At 45.7% G+C, this 21,261-nt stretch overlaps 1 protein-coding gene across 2 annotated transcripts; it reads right to left on the bottom strand.

The window, feature by feature from the left end:
• Nucleotides 1–3,068: 3,068 nt before the first annotated feature.
• On the bottom strand, nucleotides 3,069–21,173 carry MBLAC2 (metallo-beta-lactamase domain containing 2). Of its 2 annotated transcripts, XM_062212425.1 has the most exons (3): nucleotides 20,681–21,173; nucleotides 6,152–6,331; nucleotides 3,069–4,577 (listed from the first exon to the last, which is right to left on the bottom strand). In XM_062212425.1, the coding sequence occupies exons 1-3, from the start codon at nucleotides 21,141–21,143 to the stop codon at nucleotides 4,483–4,485; spliced, it is 738 nt and encodes a 245-aa protein (XP_062068409.1). In that variant the 5' UTR covers nucleotides 21,144–21,173; the 3' UTR covers nucleotides 3,069–4,482. The 2 variants fall into 2 exon arrangements, with proteins under 2 accessions (XP_062068409.1, XP_062068408.1); XM_062212424.1 differs by lacking the exon at nucleotides 3,069–4,577 and having other exon boundaries at nucleotides 5,786–6,331.
• Nucleotides 21,174–21,261: the final 88 nt, after the last annotated feature.

Genomic DNA, 21,261 nt, shown 5'->3' with positions numbered 1-21,261 from the left:
CCAAGTGCTTGGGCCCTGCACCCACATGGGAGACCAGGAAGAAGCACCTGGCTCCTGCCTTCGGATCAGTGCAGTGTGCTGGCCGCAGCGCGCCGGCCACGGCGGCCATTGGAGGGTGAACCAACAGAAAAGGAAGACCTTTTTCTCTCTGTCTCTCTCTCTCTCTCACTGTCCACTCTGCCTGTAAAAAAAAAAAAAAAAAAAAAAAAAAAAAAAGACTCAACTCCTAAGATCCTAAGAGGACAGAGGGTTGTACACTTGCATGTTATCCTAAGATCCAAACTGCCTGGATTTTAATCCTGATTCCCTTATCTGTCAAGTAAAATGGTGGGAGGAGGCACGACATTAGCCATACCTGTTTTACATTACTTTGTTGTGAGGAACCAATACCGTGAGTAAAACAAAGCAGTGTTGGGTGTGTGATAAATACTGAAAGAAGTGCATGTTGAAGAATTTTTTAATTCTTGGAAGATACTTATTTATATACAGAGAAAGACAGGGGGAGAGGGGTGGGGAGAGACTCTTCCATCAGCTGGTTCACTCACCAAATGGGCACAACAACCAGGGCTGTGCCAGGCCAATGCCAGAATCCAGGAAGGAACCCCCTCCTGGTCTCCCATGTGGGTGGCAGAGGTCCACGCACCTGGACCATCTTCCACTGCCTTCCCAGGGGCATTAGCAAGGAAGCTGCAGCAGCTGCGACCCAACCCAGTCCTCTGATGTGGGAGGCCAGTGTCCCGGGGAGGCAGCTTCACACTCTGCTCCACAACGCCTACCCAGAAGCCTTTCTATTTTTTTATGTTGATGATATCCTGTTACTTTACTTTTCAGAGTGTTTTAAGTGGGTTTTCCATCGGATGCTGGCTTTTGTGTACATGCATTTAAACTTAGCAGTAGACCTGCGAGTTCTTTGGGGAGAGGGGCAGGTGGCAGTTGTGGGCTACCTTGTGGGTCACCTCACTGGGCCTTTTCCGTGGGACCCCGGGTTCAATATCATCAGGTCTTTTCTCGTGGGAGCCAAACTTCTGAGGAACAACTTTCTGTTCAGCTCCCTGATGAGAGGGTACCATCCTAGCCGACAGTATTCTTGGGGTAGGTCAGAGCGGTCTGGGGCAGAGCAGGGCCTAACTTTCAGCACCGAAACTTACACTGCATGGGAGGCTGCTCAGTCTGTTCTCAGTATGGGACTCCAGCCTGACTAAGTCTGGTGCACTCAGGAGGGAGACCGTGCTCACGTGATAACCCTCTTCTTAGGAGCAGATCCCGTTCTGTGGGGCCTGATGAGGATCCAACTTCAGGGCTTTGGGAGAAAGAATACAAAAATGACTTACTTTGAAAACACACACACACACACAACCATTTGTATATATACCTCGGGCCCTGGTGCTCACGTGGGACGCCAGCTTGGCAGGCATCAGCTTAACCCACTGCACCAGACACTGGCTGTTGTTAGCACTGTCCTGTGAACTTACGCCATTTACAAAAAAATGGCTTTTCTGTCTTTTAGTTAAGAGATTCAGAATGGAGCAGATGATAAAGCTTATGTTCAACTAGCCAATTGTTTTTTAAAGATTGATTTATTCGAGAGTGGCAGAACGGACATGGGGAGAGAGTTATTTTTCTACCTGCTACTTCACTCCTCAAATGGCCACAAATGTCAGGGCAGGGCCAGGCTGAAGGCAGGAGCCTGGAACTCCACCCAGGCGTTCCACATGGATATTAGAGACCCAAGTACCTGGGCCATCACCTGCTGCTTCTCTAGAGAACTGGATCAGAAGCAGAGTAGCTGGGACTCCAATAGGGGATGCTGGTGACACAGGCGACACTACTGCCCAACCGGCCATTCTTAGCCTGCAGTCTGACCACGCCCAGTCAGACTCCAAACTGGCCGCTAGATGGCTGAAGCAGTTCCCACTGCTTGAGGCCATGTGAAATATCCGCCAACCCTTACCAGCACCCTGTATTCTCCACAGTTCCCTTTGATGAAATGATCTGAACCCACTGGGGGTGCTGGTCAGCATTACTTTAGAAGCTTATTGGCCCCTTGTGTTTCCTCTGGTATGACTAACCTCTTCATAAATCTGCATTTTTATAGGAAGTGGTGAAGGAGATCAGAACATGCCATCCCCAATATACCACGTTGGCATATTGATTGTTTCCAGCTGAAGGCAACTGAGAAAAAACAAACCTATCCCTTTTTTCTTTTTAAAGAAGGTTGAAGTCTTAATCCTGGTATCTGTGAATTTGACTTTACTTGGAAATAGGGGCTTTTATTTTATTTTCTGATTTAAAGATTTATTTATTTGAAAGGCAGAGTTACAGACTTTGTCCTTTGTCTTTGTTAAAATGGTATATAAGCTCTTGGGCCTGTTGGTATGGCTGTTCACTTCTTATAGAGGAAAGCCTGGGTGTACATGTGAAAATATTAACATCAAACACAATTTATAGGTTTTGTGTGAATCTGTCTTTTCAGTTTAATTCGCAAGCCCAGCCACAGAACCTGAGAAATCTTACTGATCTGTAGGCATTCTCTGTATTTGCTAATTTTGCCTGTTACACAAGTTATGACTATCTTCTAATCTTTATCTGTAACTTTTTTCATGGTATCCAAATTTGAAAGATGTTTAAATTTTTGTCATATTATTCCTATCCTAGGCAACAAATGATTTAAATTTCCTTTCACCACACATTTAGTTCTGATTGTCACATTTCCATTTGCAATTTATGTTTATTATGGCTGGGGCCTTTGTCCCCTAACATCAACAATTCTAATATTTATTGACCAGTCCAGCTTCTATCCATTGACTTGAAATGCCATATTTGTCATGTCCTAAAGACTTATATGAGTTATTTTTCTATTTCAAGATTGATTTGAAATGTGATATTTATCATGCACTAAAAACTTATATGAGTTATTTTTCTATTTCTGGGTTCTCTATTCTTTGGAACAGATTTGACATTATATTCATCATTAGATTTTCAAAATGGTAATTTATACAGGAAATGTCCTTGAAAGAAATTAAACAGAAATTTGTAATGCTATAAAAAATACCAATTATAGATTGAAATAAAATGTTCACTTTAATATTTATTACACAAATGTCTGTTTACACTTACCTGAAAATTATACAAGGACAACTTGTGCATTTCACATTCACATTACTATCCACGTAAGAACGAATACACAGAATCATTTATCCGACTACATCAGGATAACACACAAGGCTTTTGTGTTAGTTTCTCAGTTAGAAGGAGACATCACATAAGGAAAATACATTTCTAAAGACTGCTTATTAATGATATAAATAAAAACTTATTTCTAAACGTCTTACATGTTGACAACATTGAAATATACTTACACACTAGCAGTTCCAAAAATCATAAATTACAAGGGTCACTGTCAGGGTGAAAATATATATTTCAAAAGTTTTTGAAAAATATGTTCTTATTATGCTTTAACATCATTTGATTTCTTCTTGGCACATGCGGCATCTTTGAAAGTAAAGAGAAGCTTTGCCAATTCTATGTTATTGTGCAGGTATAAGGGAGACGGCACAGTTTGGGGACTGACAGACTTGTGTTCAATTACCACCCAGGTCCAAAACTGTGATAGATGAGGCTGGTCAATTACCTCTTGGTGCTGGGACCAGGATTAAATTAATAATGCATATTTAAAATGCACAGTATGGACACTCAATGAATGACATCTTTTCCCCAATGCATGCATATTAAAACAATAGCAAAATATCATAGTCTTATGTTGTATTACAATTTGAAAAATTGAAATAAAATTGGGAAATTAAAAAAAAAATCAATGTTATGAAAAATTGCACTTTCAATACATAAGAAAACTCCTTAGCAGGATTAAATATTTGTTAATAAAACTTAATGCCTACCCTACCCTGATTTAAAAAACAGTCCAAAAATATGATAAAATGGTAAATGGTTAAGGACTTTTGGTTTTCTTTTGTGCTACTGATATAAAAATAATGGCTATATTTAAGGCTCAATACGTGATTGTAGGTGCCCTGAACCAAATCTATATTCTCGATGCGCTGTCAGTTGAAACAGACCTACTGCCTTGAATGACCGCAGCTCCCATGATGCTCTATGCCTGAACCAATCACGGCCTCCTGTCAAGGTCAGGGTTCACTTGGTGGCACGTGGCAGTTCAGCTCACCTGTGAGGAGGGATGACTCACAGTCACAGACCCTTCTTGCTCATGCTAAATACGTGGTGCCAGGGAGATAGGGGGTTCCTGAAAGCTGAATTTACACTGCCCGCAGGAGCAGGCTACTTTAGACAGCAGCCTGTATGTTTATTCTGGGATCTTTTCGTTTCCTACCCTGACAACCTAACAAACTGACGGAAAAGCCCCTCCTCCGGGACACGTCCCCTAACCAGACTCCGCACCCCTCTGTTCATGTCCCCTACACTCAGGAGAAAGTTGCGCTTACTTCGGCCTGAGATATTATCCGGTGGTCACGTTGTCTCTGACTTTTTGAGCTTCCACAGTGTTGTGCATGGACGTGCAGGACCACGTGTATGCATGTGGTGGTGGCAGTGGAGGTTGTTGACTGAATAAAAGAAATAAGGAACTTCAGTATCTGCAGGGAACCCTTTAGAATAAAGGTTTCATAACTCTTCAGAACTCAAAATTGCTGAACCTTCCTAATATAAACAAAAATCGGATTTGTAAAATTCTGTTGGGTTTTAGACATGTCAACAATAATAATTAAAAAAAAAAAAACCAGTGGAAAAAACTGTTTAAAAAACCTTCATGAAATATTCCAAAAAGGCTTTTTAATAAAATATTATTGAGAGCACCAAATCTTTCCTATGACTTCATGAATGCAGATTTCGCTTCATTCAAGACAAAGAATACTGAACGGGAATAGGTGTTGTGAATCAGGATAGAAAAGGCAATTCACGGAGCCAATGTCTAATGCATACTTTGCAGTTAATTTGAAAACCCTTCTGTGGTACTTATCCATGTTATACTAAGTACAAGCATGGTTCATATTAAGATGGTGTAGATCTCCAAGCTGTTATACTGTAAAACGTGACACAATACTGAGGTTGCTATATAACAAGAAAAATTTTGTTTATAATAGCTGTTAATATTAAAATAGGATATAATAAAAATTATTTTAATGTGTATATTTTCCAATTTGCCTGACAGTGTCCTTTTGAGAAATCTGACAATTTTCAGTTATATTACAGACATTTAAATCTCACTTTTATGATTGAAAATATTACTTACATAATAACAAACAATATATATTAGCTTTTGACTGAAGCATTCTATAATTTATATTTAAAGCTTTGTGATAAAACAAGAATCATTGCACTTCTCAAAAGTTAAATTACACGCCATATAATGAATGCTATAATTACATAAAGAATAAATAAATAAAAGGTAGCATAAAAAATTCAGGACCATAACACTGCAACTTGTTAGCTCTCATTCTAAATGGGAGTTCATCTGTTGTACTGAGTTCTAATACATTTTGAACCCAAGAACCTTTATCTCTGAATGAAATACTGACTGTACCGAGTTTGGGGTGTGAAGATAAAGCTCCATACGCCTTTCTTCCTAGGCCATCTAGGAAGTAGAATAAGACAAACAGAAGAGAGCAGTTCTTTCCTTGCTGCAAACTGCCTCCTGGCTTCCCCCATGAATTTTATGTCGTTTCTAAAGTAAATATCACAAAGTGATGGCCTTGGCAAATTATAAAGTTTATGTAAGTGGTTTCTGCCCTTAAAGAAAGAAAAAAAAAATTAAATTTCCATTTTTGGCTTATTCATTCTCAATCCTTTTTTTTTTTTTCACCCCTCTAACATACAATAATGGTGTAAAAGCACTTGTTGAAATGCTCATTCTAAACAGCACAAAATGAGTTGCATTCATTGATGTAGTTAATCAAAGCAGGTTGCTACGGATACTAGGGTGAGGTCCTGGAATTAGTTACACGGAGGGCTAAACTAGCAAGAGACCGCATAGCAAAAGTAGAGACTTTGTGACAGATCCCAGCTTTCGAGATGTAGTTGGAAGCCAATCGGAAAAGCCTCTCGGCACCGAAGGTATTGAAGTGCCCAGGGAGCACCTTCTCCACCAGACCTCTGTCCACTAACTCTATCAGGCGCTCACAGGTGCCTACGTAGTCGCTTATCCTGCTGTAGGGGAGCCAGTCAATCAGCGACCCATCGTACACCACGTCTCCGCTGAAGAGGATTTTCCGGTCTCTGTCATGTAGGCAGATGCTGCCCCTGGAGTGGCCTGGCATGTGCATGACCGTGAGCTGTCTGTCGCCGAGGTCGATCACATCTCCTACGGATGCAAACAGAGTTTACAGGTAAACATGCTGAACGCTTGACTCCAGCCACCTAGAGAGCAGAGCAGGGGCTGGTGCTGTGGGTGTAGTGGCCTATGTCACTGCCGGCATCCCACATGGGCGCTGGTTCCCATAGGAGGCCTGGTTGCTCCACTTCTGATCCGGCTGCCTGCTAATAATGTGTCTGAGAACGCAGCAGAAGATGGCCCACAGGCTTGTACCCCTGCCACCTGACGTGGGAGATGGTAAGGAAGGAAATGGGGTAAACTTGTTATGCCTCACTGGAATTAAAGCAGTAACAATTGAAGTAAATGATGATAAATTAAAAGATTCATATTGAATTTGCCTGAGCAAACACATACATAAAAAAACATAAAAGAAATGTAGCTAAAAAGTTCATAGAGGAAATGAAACACTATAATAATTAGGAATTGCTAAAAAAAAAAAAAGGAGAAATCAATAAAGGAATAACAGAGGGATTTTAAAATAAGATGACAAAATTTTAGACCTAAATCCAACTATATCAACAATTACATTAAATATGAATGGATTAAACACTCTAATGGCAGAGATTGTCAGACTGGATTAAATATCAAGCTAAAAATCTACAAGAGAGAAACTATAAGTTCAAAGATAAAAAGTTTGAAAAGTTTATACTATATAAATATTAACCAAGGGAACTATAGTGGTTGTATTAACATAATAACATAAAACAGATTTCTATATAAGGAATATTATCAGAGAAAATAAGTACATTTTATGAGACTAGATATAAGGTCAAGCCACTAAAAAATAAGTTATAAACCCATATGCCTCTTAAAATAAAGACCAAAAATAACATGAGACAAAAATGGGCAGAAATAAAATAAGCAATCTAACAGATACACCTGAAGAATTCCATATTCTTCTCCGAGTAATTCACAAAACAAGAACTTAGAAAATCAGGAAGAATACAGAAAGAAAACTTGGGTAGCTATGGTGGGAAGACTCACTATATTCCTAAAGTTGTACTTAGGAAATGTATGAAGTTTGTATTCCTTAACTAAATGATCTCTTTGGGGAAAAAATAAATAAACAAATATATAAAAAAAGAAAAAAACTCAAAAAAAAAAAAAAAAAGAAAGAAAGAAAGAAAATCTGAACAACCCTATCAGCCAACTTAACTAACCTGACATGTATAAAACACCTCGCTCCAAAATTCCTGAGTACACAGTCTTCAAGTGTCTTTGGTAATCAAGACATTGCATTTCTGGCTAAATAGGCCCGATCAGTGAAGAGACCAGAGTGCAGAAGCAGACACATACAACACGGCCAATGGATGTCTGAAAAAGGAAGGCCAAGTGAGTAATCCAATGGGTAAATGGGAAGTCTTTTCAACAAACTGGACTGGGGATATCCCCACAGAAGCAGCACCAACAACAATAAAAACCCACAAAACACAAAATAGAACCGCTCAGCCCTTATCTCACAATATTCTCCAAACTTAACATAAAACAGGTCCTGCACCTAAATGTGACAGTTTCTAGTAGACAGTGGGGAAAAAAATTGTGATCTTGGGCTACACACAGAGCCTTTAGATTTGACAACAAACAAAGCATTGAGAAAAGACTCAACGGGCTTCGTTCAAATTATATACTTGTGGCTTAAAGACACACCATTAAGAAAATGAAAAGGCAAGCCACACATTGGGAGAAAACATTTACAGAGTTTATGAGTATACCTGTCTTGTATCCAGAATAAAGAACTCTTCTCAACTCAATGAGATGAAAACCAGAAACTCAGAATTTTAAAAGGAGAAAAGATTTTTTTTTTTTTTTAACAGGCAGAGTGGATAGGGAGAGAGAGAGACAGAGAGAAAGGTCTTCCTTTTTTGCCATTGGTTCACCCTCCAATGGCCGCTGCGGCCGGCGCATCGCGCTGATCTGAAGCCAGGAGCCAGGTGCTTCTCCTGGTCTCCCATGCGGGTGCAGGGCCCAAGCACTTGGGCCATCCTCCACTGCCTTCCCGGGCCATAGCAGAGAGCTGGCCTGGAAGAGGGGCAACCGGGATAGAATCCAGCACCCCAACCGGGACTAGAACCCGGTGTGCCGGCGCCGCAAGGCAGAGGATTAGCCTGTTAAGCCACGGCGCCGGCCATGGAGAAAAGATTTTAATGCACCCGTTAACAAAGAAGATATTAGCAAGTAAGGACTGAGAAGATGCTCAACATTATTAGTCCTTAGGAAGATGCAGATTAAATCATAGTGAAATACCGTTATGAGCGTACTAGAATGGCTAAAATCAAACAGAATAAAGCGTTGACAATGATGTACAGACTTTGTGACACTTATACATAGCAATTTGGAATGTAAAATGGTATCAGTACTTTGGAAAAACTTTCATGTTTCCTTAAAAAACGAACGTACATTTACCATAGCACCCAGGAGGAATTCTACCCTAGGTATCTACCAAGAGAAATGAAAGTGCGTGTCTCTCAGCAGTATTACTCACAGCAATTCCAAGCTGGAAAGGTTCAAATTCCTTTCAAGAGCTGAACAGACTAGCACGATGTTTTGTCCATAGAGTGAAACAGTTCTCCGCAGTAGAAATGCATGAATTATTAACAGGGGCGAAAACATGGACGAATCTCCAAGGCAACAAGCCAAATAGAAGAAGACAGATACAACAGGCTTTGCGTGTTGTATGATTGTACTCAAGAGACGTTTTCAGAAAATAAAAACGACAGAGACACAAAACATAGCAGAGGGGTGAGGGGTGGGAGTGGGAAGGGAGCAGGAGGGAATTTTTTTTTTGGGGGGGTCTGGAAGAGTTTTCAAACTGGGCTGTGGTTATGACTGCATGAATAAATAAATTTCTTAAAACTCATTAAACTATATATATACTCAAGGGGGTACATGTCACGGGATGCAAAACAGACCGTAATAAAGCTTTAAAAAGGATGGAGCAAATGGAAGCAGTTCAAATGTACATCAACTGATGAACTGGTAAATAAAATGGGGTACATATTTGTCAAGTGGAATATTATTTGGCAATAGAAATGAACAGTAAACCTGGAAATCATGCTACCCGAAGGAAGCCATTCACAAAGGTGTATACATTATATGGTTCCATTTATATGACAAATCTGGGCTGGGAGGCGGAGGACTGGAGAGTCTGGGGTGTGGGGTTCCCTTCAGGATTAATAAAATTGGTCTATAATTGGTTGTGGTGACAGGTGTGAAATTCAGATGTATTAAAAGTCACCGAACTGTACATGTGAAATAGGCGGATTATGTGGCATAAAAATCTTATCTCAATAAAGTTACTAACAAAGGTATATAATTGGAAGTGAAGTTTTGCAGTAATTTTAAAGGTCAACTCAATACTTTAGACACACTTTCTCCAGTTGCAGGGTACTATGGTAACCAAGGGTGTAGGGTTTGGCAAGAGGGGAGCACAGGAAGTCTGCAGAAGATGCTCCAGGAAGTCTGATCTTACGTTGCACACAGAAGAGGAAGGCTAGGAGAGATGGGTGTGCGTCAGAGATCTGAACACCCAGCGTATGAGTAGGAAGGGCCCTCCCACTCCACCTTTTCTACATCCTGGACATGCCCCTACCCGTTGGCTCCCTTCCACCGTCTCCTCTACTTGACACAAGCAAATGAAGGCTTCCTTCCAGCATTTCCTGCTCGAGGCTGGTTGCTCGGTGACACCAAAAGTGAACGGACTCCTTGTGTCCATAACAAAATTAATGAAGCCAGGTGGGTATCGCGGCAACTGGGCACCAGGAGTGAGGCCGCCACCCAGGCAATCCCCGCAGGGCATACCTGCTCTTGCGGAACACCTGCTCCGTCCATGGTCGCGGGCAGTTTTGTTTGGCACTTGGCTGACTCAGAGCTAGGAGAGGTGAAGCAGCGACCTGGACCCATTCTGCCCAGGATAGCTGCTCTGGTTAAGTGTCAAGGAGTTGCTCAAAGCCAAAGCCAGGACAGGAAGGTATGCTCTCAGGGGCTGGAGCCGGGTAGCCTTTTCTGGGGTGCAGGAATCAAAGCGCCACGTTTTGCTCTGCAAGACTGAGCATAACGGGGTGACCAGAGACATCTCTGAGCTGGGTGTATCTGTTAGTCTGGGGTACAGGACCCTGTGTTTCTCTCTGCGGCCACAAGACTAATTGGGGTAAAGAAATACTGGAAAAGAACAATTCTCTCAGTGGACCAGGGAACGTATTCACAACAGACGCCCAGACCCCCTATGGCTTTGGAAGTGGGCAATACTCAACCTGATGTTTCCCCTCCTAAACCCAAAGGGAAGGTTTGTCCCATGCTAGGGAGTCCCCCTGAGGAAGAGGGTCTGCTAAGACTGTGAGGGTAAGGGAGGAAGTGGGGAGAGTTCCTGAACCTTAATCCTCACCTCCTAACACTAAGAATCTACACAGCACCACGGTCTCTTTCCTTGACTTTATGGCTACCCCTGGCAGGGGTGGAGCCCTTTTCCTGCCAAGGGCCATTGGGATATTTATATTGTTTGTGGGCTTTGCCAAACCATGAACTTACAAATCAGCCTGCCACAGATGCACTGAGTTGCCTTGGCAGGGCAGACCATCTGTGGCCTGTGGGCCTGATGTTTTCCACCTCTGATCCACGGGGTCAGCTTAGCCAACACTTTTCTGATGGAAAAGACAGGCATTACCGGCCTAGGACTATGTAAGCCAGGGAAGGAGGCTGATAAATGTGCAGGTGCCATTCACCACCTCTGACCTAAATGGAAGGCCTCAAGGCAACCACGGGGCATTCCTGCCGCTGATTAGGGGCAGTTTTACAACTCACAAGCCCTACCTAGGCAGATGTTTAAACCTTAATTAACTGTCCTCCCATGATAGAGGAGGAAAAGTCAGCTGAGTTAGCCAATGAGTCAAGGCCAGGGAAGAAGCTAACAAGCAGCTGCCAATCAACTTGGTAACTGGAGTGCAGGCCTGGGTAGGGATCAGTACCAGTGTGGGACCTTAATATACCAAAGGACCTAAAGAGGTTAGGCCATTATAGGAATCTGTGGCTGCGAGACGTGCAAGGAGTAGGCAGACCCCCTTCTCCGCTCCTGAAATTGTGATAAGCTGAGAGAGACACAGAAGGAACCAGAAGAAAATCCCTCTGCCTTCCCAGAATGGCTAAGAGAGTGTCTCAGACAGTGGACTTCTTGGGGGGCCGAAGCCTGGGAAGTCAGGTTCTTCTAACCACCCACACACCCTTCACATCTCAGAGTGTCGGTCCTAAGACCAATCCCCCTGAGTGCTTAGAGATTGTCTTAAGAGGTCTCCAACAGTGGAGACGTGGCAGAACGGTGACAAAAAGATGTGAAGGGAGGCAGATCTATTGGCTGCTGCTCTCCATTCTGCTCCAGGAAGATGACCCAGGAAGATGAGAGAGGCCACCATGGGTGAGTAACCCAGCCTCCAACATGGCCACCAGCTAAGTGAGGACCTACCCAGTGTGTGCACTACAAGCAGGAGGGACATGGATAATGAGGGTGGGCGAGCTGTGCCCAGAGAGGGAGGGCTCAGGGCAAACCCCACCCGTCTCAGCATCCTTCACAGAAGGAATCCAGATCTTCCCTGAGCAGAACCAGGTTACTCTAGGAATACAAGGGGAGAAGGCTGGGTTTCTGCAGCTGGAAGTTTCGCTCCTGTGCCCTGGGAGACACCAGCACCCGCCCCATTGAGTAGGAAGTCATTCCAAAAGAATGATCTTCCACTTTTACTCCGCAGGGAGGATTTGGTTACCAGGAGGATGTAGGATTCAGGTAAGAGAGGACGTGGGAATGCGAGAGAATCCAAACAGCCTACCCCCTTGATTGGGTTTCTCAGAGGATGTTCCAGGAGGGCTGGTCTTGCAGCACTGAACTCAGAGAGGGCCAGACCACCAGGCCGGAAAGCTGTGGAAGTCAGGGTTTGGGGCATTAGGTGTGTGGCGATGCCAGTGGCTTGAGGGACCTCCCACACCACTTCTTCTGCATGTGGGACACTCCCCTACCCTTTGCTATAAAAGCCCTGGCCAAGTTCTTGGAGAGGCCAGTTTTTAAGGGAACTACACCTGCACACTGTCTCATTCATTACAAGCACATGAAGCTCTCTTCTGGGCAACTCCTGCTTGGGGTGATGACCTGGTGACACCCAAGGGGACGGACCCCTGGTGTCCACTAACACAGCACAGTTCTGATCTACAACACCGGGGATTCACATTCTATCCAAGTTGAGTAGCACAGGAATCCTGTTATTTGAGCATGATTAGTGCCAAAAATGGAAAAAAAAAAAAAAAAAAGATCTAAAACAGGAACTAAAACTTTAATAATGGAAAGTAGGTTGAAATTTGATTTTAAAGACTCACTAAATGTAATCTTAGCAGTAAAAATCCTCTTTGATATTTTAATAATTAACCTCAGCCACAGTTCCAAATCAATTTAATATCATGCCCTCTCTGTAATAGGATATTTTCTTCCCTCAGAGAATCCTTTGGGCAAAACATTCAAGGGTTTCACCAGTTTTCCCGAGGAAATGTGTTCTTAATAGTTAGAAATTGCTGGGGTCGGTGCTGTAGCATAGCGGGTTAGGCCACCACCTGCAGTGCCAGCATCCCAAATGAGCGCCAGTTCGAGACCCGGCTGCTCCACTTCTGATCCAGTTCTCTGCTATGGCCTGGGACAGCAATGAAATATGGCCCAAGTCCTTGGGCCCCTGCACCTGTATGGGAGTCCCAGAAGAAGCTCCTGGCTCCTGATCGGCACAACTCCGGCTGTTGCAGCCAGTTGGGGAGTGAACTAGGGGGGTGGAAGACCTCGCTCTCTCTCTATGCCTCTCTTTCTCTCTCTGTGAAACTCTGACTTACAAATTAATTAATTAATTTTAAAAAAGAGAAGTTGCTACTTTTAGGGACCAGCATTATGGCACAGCAGGTTAAGCTGATGCCTGCATGTTCTATGAGCACTGGTTCAAGTTCTAGCTGTTCCACTTAAAAGAAAAAGATTTATTTATTTGAAAGTCAGAGAGAAGGAGAGAATCTTTCATCTACTGGTTCACTCCCCCAAATGGTTTAACAGCTGGTGCTGGGCTGGGCTGAAGCCAGCAACCAGGAGCTTCTTCCCGGTCCCCCATGTGGGTCCAGCTGCTTCACTTCTGATCTAGCTCCCTGCTAACGAGCTTGGGAGAGCAGAGGAAGACAGCCCAAGAGCTTGGCCCCTGCCACCCACGTGGCAGACCCAGATGGAGTTCCAGGCTCCTGGCTTTGGCCCGGCCCTGTCCCAGCTGTTGCATGGCATTTGATGAAAGACTCAGCAGTTGGAAGATCCCTTTCTGTCTCTCCCTCTCTCTCTGTAACTGTCTTTGAAATAAATACATATTTTAAAAAAATGCTACTTTAACAAAGCTCCCCAAATGGTTCTTTTCTACACTGAGGATCAGAGCAAGCGTTGTGATGGTCAATGACTTTCTAACAGATGTTGTCTAGCTTACGGCTCTGAAAGAACTCTGGTCCCTGTGGTGCTCCTAGAACATGAGAGCAATAATTCAGGGCCCTAGCAGCCGTCCCGGGTGGCTGAAATTTGCTTCAGGGCAGACAAGAGCCTCACTTGCTGCTTCCTCTTCCCACCTGGTCTTAGATCCTAGCACTGACATCAAGACGGCATCAGATACACATCTGTCCACATTCCAGGCATAATGGGGCTGGAATTCCTGTACAAGATAACCAGTCCAGATTAAAAGTGCCTCTGGGGATTCCCAAACCACTGTCCCTTTGCTGTACGTGATTGGTTGGTAGGGCACAGAAATTATGGCTATGGTAGTTGAATAGTGCTGTTGGAGCCCAGCTGTTTAACCAGTGTGCAGAAAGGGCCTGAAAAGAAGCTAGAGAAAATTATGAGAGCAGGGTGATATTACTGATCTGTGGTTACATCTAATTATATATTAATATTAATATATAAATAACATATAGTATATCTATACACTATATAGTATTAACATATGTATTAATTATATATATATTATATACTTTGCATATATCTATGCAAAACATTGAGCATCTTACCCACCCATCAACATGGAGAGCGGGGTGGGCGTTTGGCATAACATCTCACGTTCCAGTGCCTGATTTCAAATCCCAGCTCTGCTCCTGATTACAGCTTCCTACTGATGTGTACCCTAGGAGGAGGCAACAGTGATGGCTCAAGTTGTTGGGTCCCTGTCACCTGCTTAGGAGACCCAGGTTGAGTTCCAGGCTCCATCTTGGCCTAGCCTAGCTCTGGTCATTGCAGCATTTGGGAAGTGAAGCAGCCGATGAGATATCTGTCTACCTTTCAGATGAATAAACAAAAATATGAAAAAAAAATCAGATTTACACTCTAGCCAGAAACAAAAGGGGGCGGATTCCAACTGTAAGTAACTGAGGGAGCCACAGCGGCTGAGTATCACTAGCTCTCCCACTCTCTTATGCTTCCCCTGAATTGACCTGGCTCAAACACAGCTTGTCATGGAGACCTCTCTTATGAGAACCAGAGGTGTTGATTAAGTGCCTCTTATGTGTGTGTGCACAGGTGACACAGAATCTCCTAAGCCTCACCTGGATTCCAGACATACAAACCCTCTCCTGGCTTCACAAATGCCCTTTTCCCATCTTGGTATCATCCATCTTTTGTTTTAACTTTAGTTTGTATTCAAATATTTGTACATATTTCACATAAAATACTTTGGGAGGGCTTTAGATCTCAGAAAAACTTATTTGGCTCACTCATACTCTATCTGCTCCCAAGAGTCAGTCACTTGTAACGAGTTACTTCTGGTCATTACCTCCACCAAATACACTTCTCTCCGAAAACTGATCATAACTCTGGACCTTGACTTACCAATCAGATATACCCTACGGACTTCAGCAGAGGCTGCTGCTTGCTTTTATAATTTTATGTAGCCCACTGACAGCCACAGTAAAATGGAAGATGTTCAGCTCTTTACTTCGACTCCCCATCTCCCATCACTATGCCTGTGTACGTTTGTTTCCCGCCTTCTTTCGCCTGCTCCAGTCTGAAGCTGCCATGCCTGCGGCTGTGTGGTTGTGTCTTCCACCGCAGCATCCAGAGAAATTCTTCTGACTTCCTGTGCATTGGGCTTCCTTTTTATTCCATTCACTATCTTTCTCTTTCCTGGTTTACTCCTTTATTTTATTTATTTATTTATTTTTTTTGACAGGCAGAGTTAGACAGTGAGAGAGACAGACAGAAAGGTCTTCCTTCCGTTGGGTCACACCCCCCCCCCCCCCCCCCGCAAATGGCCGCTACAGCCAGCGCACTGTGCCGATCCGAAGCCAGGAGCCAGGTGCTTCCTCCTGGTCTCCCATGCGGGTACAGGGCTCAAGCACTTGGGCCATCCTCCACTGCCTTCCCAGGCCACAGCAGAGAGCTGGAATGGAAGAGGAGCAACTGGGACAGAATCCGGCGCCCCATCCGGGACTAGAACCTGGGGTGCTGGCACCACAGACAGAGGATTAGCCAAGTGAGCCGCGGTGCTGGTTATACGCCCTTATTTTGAAGGGCATGTCCCAGTAGCTTCCTAAGTGATGTTATGTGGGAAATCACTTCTTTTGTGGGCTCTTGATGGTGAGATGAATGTGCAGCTCTGGATTGGAAATAATTTTCACTCATATTTGAAGGCAGACTTCTTCTTTTCTTATCTGAACACATGGCCCTATGTTTAAACTTCTGGAAAACGGCAGAATCCCCCTTGATGTCAAAGCTCTGAACTTTTACAGCACAGGGCTTTGGTTTGAATATCCATTGTGCTGGGAACTCTGTGGGCCCTTTAAATTTGTCAATTTCATCCTTTGATTGTTTATTCCTGGATTACCTTCACTATTTCACTTCCTCTGTTCTCTGACTGCTACGATGCCAAGGTTGGATTTTTCCAAACTGATTTCTTTTCTCCTAGTTTCCATTCGCTTATCCGTTCTTTTAAGTTTTTCAACTCTATATTCTAGATCTTCTACGAATTTCTCATATTCAAAATTCTAAGTTTGTGAGTGCATTCTTGTCATTTATTTCTAAAGCACCTCCTCCTACACATTGAATGCAATCGCTTATTTCATGCCCCCAAAGGTACCCCTCTCCCAGGTGGTTTTACACCATTTAACATTTGATCTCGTATTAGAGAATTTCCCCATTATGCTTGAATCCCTGTTTAAGAGACAGAGAGAAAAAGGCTATTTGCTGCACACAGGGGGGACTTAGGGATCTCAACCTGATCATGCCAGGAATTCCTAAGGGATTCCTCCATGGGCACCATAAGTTTTCTAGAGTATGTATTCCCCAGGTAAGAATGTTCTGGTTTCCTACGTGGAGGGGTAAAGACCTGGCTCTCATCCCTCTTCGCAGCCAGTAAGAAGTTATGAGGCATTTCAAAGAGTTTGTGGAAAAATGTGAACTGTTAAATCCATTTCCCATGGACTTTTTGAAGTACCCTCATGTACGTACACACAGTATTGTTTTCCACAGTGAACCTCTGGGCCCATCAGCGCTTGACATTCTGCAAACATGAAACCCCCTCATTGGGGCAGGCACTGGGGCACAGAGGGTGAGCACCTGCTTGGGACACCTGCATCACATAGTAGATGCAGATGGTTCACGTTTTAGCTGCTCAGTGCTTGTGATCCTGCTCCCTGCTAATGCACTTGGGAGCCAGTAGCTGATGGCCCAAGTATCTGGGTTCCTGATATCCATGTGGGAGACCTGAATGGAGTTCCTGGCTCCTGACTTCAGCCTGGTCAAGTCTCAGCTTTTGCAGGCATTTGGGGAATGAACCAGCAAATGGAAAATATCTCTCTTCCTTTATTATTCTGCTCTTCAAATAATTAAATCTTAAAAAAAAAAAATAAAGAAACCCCTCTGTTTCACTTTGCCCAGAGAATAAACTGGACGAGGAAAGGGGTATTCACTTAGGGAACAGGGTTCTAGAGCAGGGATGTGGACAAGGGCCATGTGGATATTTATAACCCACGGCCCATACAAAATTACCAACTTCAAAATTAGCCTGCTGTAGATTTATTGAACTTCCAGTCCCACCTGCAGCTGCCTTGGCAGGGGCAGATCAACCGATTTTGTGGGTCTTGTACGGCCCACGGGCTGGACGTTCCTCATCTTTTTTTTTTTTTTTTTTTTTGACAGGCAGAGTGGATAGTGAGAGAGAGAGCGACAGAGAGAAAGGTCTTCCTTTTTGCTGTTGGTTCACCCTCCAATGGCCGCTGTGGCCTGCGCATCGTGCTGATCCGAAGCCAGGAGCCAGGTGCTTCTCCTGGTCTCCCATGCGGGTACAGGGCCCAAGGACTTGGGCCATCCTCCACTGCCTTCCCGGGCCATAGCAGAGAGCTGGCCTGGAAGAGGGGCAACCGGGATAGAATCCGGTGCCCCAACCGGGACTAGAACCCGGTGTGCCGGTGCCACGAGGCAGAAGATTAGCCTGTTAAGCCACGGCGCCGACCCTTTCCTCATCCATTTTAAAAGCTTCTCACACGGCTACCAACCAATTCTATTTACGGCAGTATTTTCCCTTTGTGCACCCCTTTCTCCCAGCAGCTGTTGGTCATTTCTGAGCCTTTTACGTCCTCTGTGTCAACTAGCTCCAGATTTCCCACCACTGGCATAGTATAAAGCTGCTCACTCCGTCACCCCATCTGTTCCTAGCATCCAAAAGCATCCCACGTGAGTTCTCCAGCCATTGGATTTCCACTTAAAGCAAACAGAGCCCAGCTCCTTAGGGAGCAGACGTGGGGCGCTGTGGGGAGCCACCCTGGGGGCATCTGTTCAATCAGCAGCCATTCTGGAATCTGGACTTGTCATTTTTAACCTTCCTACATGGCAAAGGTCCAGTTGAAACCGCTTGTCGGAGAAGGTACGCTGTTGGCCCTGGACAAAACATGTGTAATATGGACAAAAAGGCCAGAACTTGAGTCACGTGAACATTATGAAGAATAGTGGTAACGGCGTGTGCCCATTCAAGAAGTCTGCACACTATCAACTCTGGTCTATTGCTGTCTTCTCGTAGGACGATATTATTTGTTTTTCCACTGAAAATGATGACGCGGCTCTCCTCTCCTTGTCCCTCGTTTACTACTCAGCTTTTGGGTTAGAGATGCAGTCAGGTGCACAGATTTTTGCTCGTGTGTGACAAAGGGGATCATCGATCCACTAAATGAAACGTAGGGATTTCAGCCTCCTTGTGTTGTAACCAAAGCAATGAAGACCACGCTGTTTGATATGTGCTGCTGATATATATAATTGTATATGGATTTTTAATATAAATATTTTATATCTCCTTCTAGGCATCTGGATTGTGTTCATAACAAGCGAGCAGGCTGCATCATTGAGAGGAGACAGGAAATGAACATTCCCGAGAAGTGAGGGAACTTAGCCCCGGAGAGGGTGAGGCCTCTCACTCCTAATGGAAAACCAATTTGGATGACACAGTGCTATCACCTTCGAAGTGCTTGGTAAACATTCAGCTTTCTTTTCACACCTTCCAAGGTTCAAAACACCACACAGGTAGCTTGCTAGGTTTCTGTCATCGACTGACTGGGATTCAGGGAACCTGGGTTCTGGCCGCAGCTTTTCCCCCAGGGTGGGCTGTGTGACCTCCGGCACTCTACTCAGTCCCACCTGGATTCCCCACCTACAAAACAATAATCCTCACCATTCTTTACCCTTCCCACTGCTCACAAAGAATCAACAGCAATTGTTCTTTAGGCCCATTTAAATATATCTGAATACTAATACCAAGAATATTTTGGTCTATGTACTAGAATTTGATCTAAATTCTCGTGAACTGTATGAAAATCTGAACGTGTCAATTTTATCCAGAAACACAGTAACTGAAAGTATCCTCAACATAAAGGTGCTTTTCTTTCATCTCAAATTGTCAGGCACTACATGAGTCCCACCTACAGCAGTCCTTAAAAACCTTTAGATTTGGGGGCTGGTGCTGTGGTGTAGCAGGTAAAGCCGCCGCCTGCAGTGCCAGCATCCCTTATGGGCGCTGGTTCTAGTCCCGGCTGCTCTCTTCTGACCAGCTCTCTGCTATGGCATGGAAGAGCAGTGGAAGATGGCCCAAGTCCTTGGGCCCCTGCACCCACGTGGGAGACCCGGAAAAAGCTCCTGGCTCCTCCTGGCTTCGGATTGGCACAGCTCCCGCCATTGCAGCCAACTGGGGAGTGAACCAATGGATGGAGGACCTCTCTCTCTGTGTAACTCTGACTCTCAAATAAATAAATAAAATCTTAAAAAAAAAAAAACCTTTAGATTTAAAACTTTGATATGGAGGCCTGTGTGGTGAAGTATAGAATCTTGCAGCATTTTTAAGGTCCTAAATGATCAAGACCTTCTCTGCAAGACAATTTCTTCCCGTAGAGCCTTTTACTATTTGCCATTTTGTTTGGGCACCGTACTGCAGCATCTTTCCACCTAGTAGGGGGACCTTTCATTTTACAAGCTTTCAAGACAGGGAAAGAACTCGTGGCAGTCCACTCTGAGTGACCGCCGTGCGTTCTGCGAGCTTTGATTTATTGGGTCTTGCTCCAAACCCCGTTTTCTGATCACAACCTTGCTCCGGGCAAATCGTTTCCTGGGAGGTCGCTGACCTCACCGCAAACGTGCAGAGGACAAAGTGAAATCAGACATGAATACATCCAATACTTCTGCGAAGCTTAATCAGCTCAATCATTTACGGGCCAGCATGGGGAGCGGAGGGCTGGGCCCTACAGTGTTCTTCTGGTATTCCGTCTTGTCTCTCGGGACCAGCGTGGGCCGAGGAGGCCTGCGCATCCGCCCCACAGCTCACCGGCTCTGGAAGTCGCCTCCCTGTCCGTCAACCAGACCAGCTATCGGTCCCCATCTACGCCTCCATCATTCTGCACTTGTGCATTCGCTATGGGCTCGCTCGCTCTCTCCTGCGGCACCATCAGGAACAGCAACGCGCGCGGCCCCTATGGCTGCGGCCGGACTCCCAGCTCTGACCGCTGCGCCTACAGGTGGAAACAGCTTCCAGCCCCGCGGTAGCGCCCGGGCACGGCGCGCACTGCCCGGGACGCGTCTACACCACCAAGAGCCTGGGAACCCGAGCGCCTGGCGAGGAACCCCGGGTCGGGGGTGGGGGGGGCACCCCTGCAGCACGCGCAGGCAACTGCCCGGGGAGGTGGGGCCGGCTCCACCGCGGTGCTCGGAGCCGGGCTGGGCAGGGGCAGCGGCGGCGGCGGCAGTGGGCCCGGCTCCTACACCGCAACGCTCCCGCCGCGGCCGCGCGGGTCTGCGACCCCCATGCCCTCCCTCCGCCCGCGGGGGCTCATTACCATCTTGCAGGATGAGCGTGGGCTGCACTGCCTGCACGCGGAACTGCCTGGCCCGCCAGCCGGGGCTGGGCGCCCGCACCACCTCGCTGTCGGAGAGCCAGGTCACCGTCTCAAAGTTGTCCCCGCGGGCCAGCGCCTCGGCCTCGGCGTGGTGCACCGCCACCCGGTCGAACTGGTAGAGGCCGCCCGAGTGGTCGAAGTGCACGTGGGTGGCCACGGCCAGCAGGGGCCGGCCGGCCGCCGCCGCCTCCTCCTCCCGGGCGCGGCGGTCCTGCAGGAGGCCGGAGGAGTACAGGTACTCGGGCAGGCTGCGCAGCCCCAGGCCCGTGTCGATCACCACGTCCTGCTCGGAGCCGCGCACCAGCCAGATGTTGGCGCGGTTGCCCGACTCATAGAAGCGCTCTTGGATCCAGAAGACGCCATCGCCCAGAGACTTGTGCGCGAACCACTCGAGCGCGGACATGCTGGGCGGGCGTGTGGGCGCGCGGGCCTCCGCAGGCTGGGAGCGGGGGCGACGCGGGGCGGAGACGGGGGCGGCGCAGCGCCGGGGGCGGGAGGCGCGGCCGGACGCCGCTGGACCG

This window comes from Lepus europaeus, chromosome 15 (genome assembly GCF_033115175.1).
Source record: "Lepus europaeus isolate LE1 chromosome 15, mLepTim1.pri, whole genome shotgun sequence".
Classification (NCBI taxonomy): Eukaryota; Metazoa; Chordata; class Mammalia; order Lagomorpha; family Leporidae; genus Lepus; species Lepus europaeus.
The sequence above is the reverse complement of the archived record's forward strand: the minus strand, read 5'-3'. Positions and strand labels throughout refer to the sequence as shown.

Excerpts from the sequence above, each read along its gene's own strand:
- MBLAC2 (XM_062212424.1), bottom strand. The coding sequence starts at position 21,143 with ATGTCCGCGCTCGAGTGGTTCGCGCACAAGTCTCTGGGCGATGGCGTC. Across the intron at positions 6,332-20,680 it reads CACGCTCATCCTGCAAGATG|GAGATGTGATCGACCTCGGC; the intron begins GTAATGAGCCCC and ends TTGCATCCGTAG.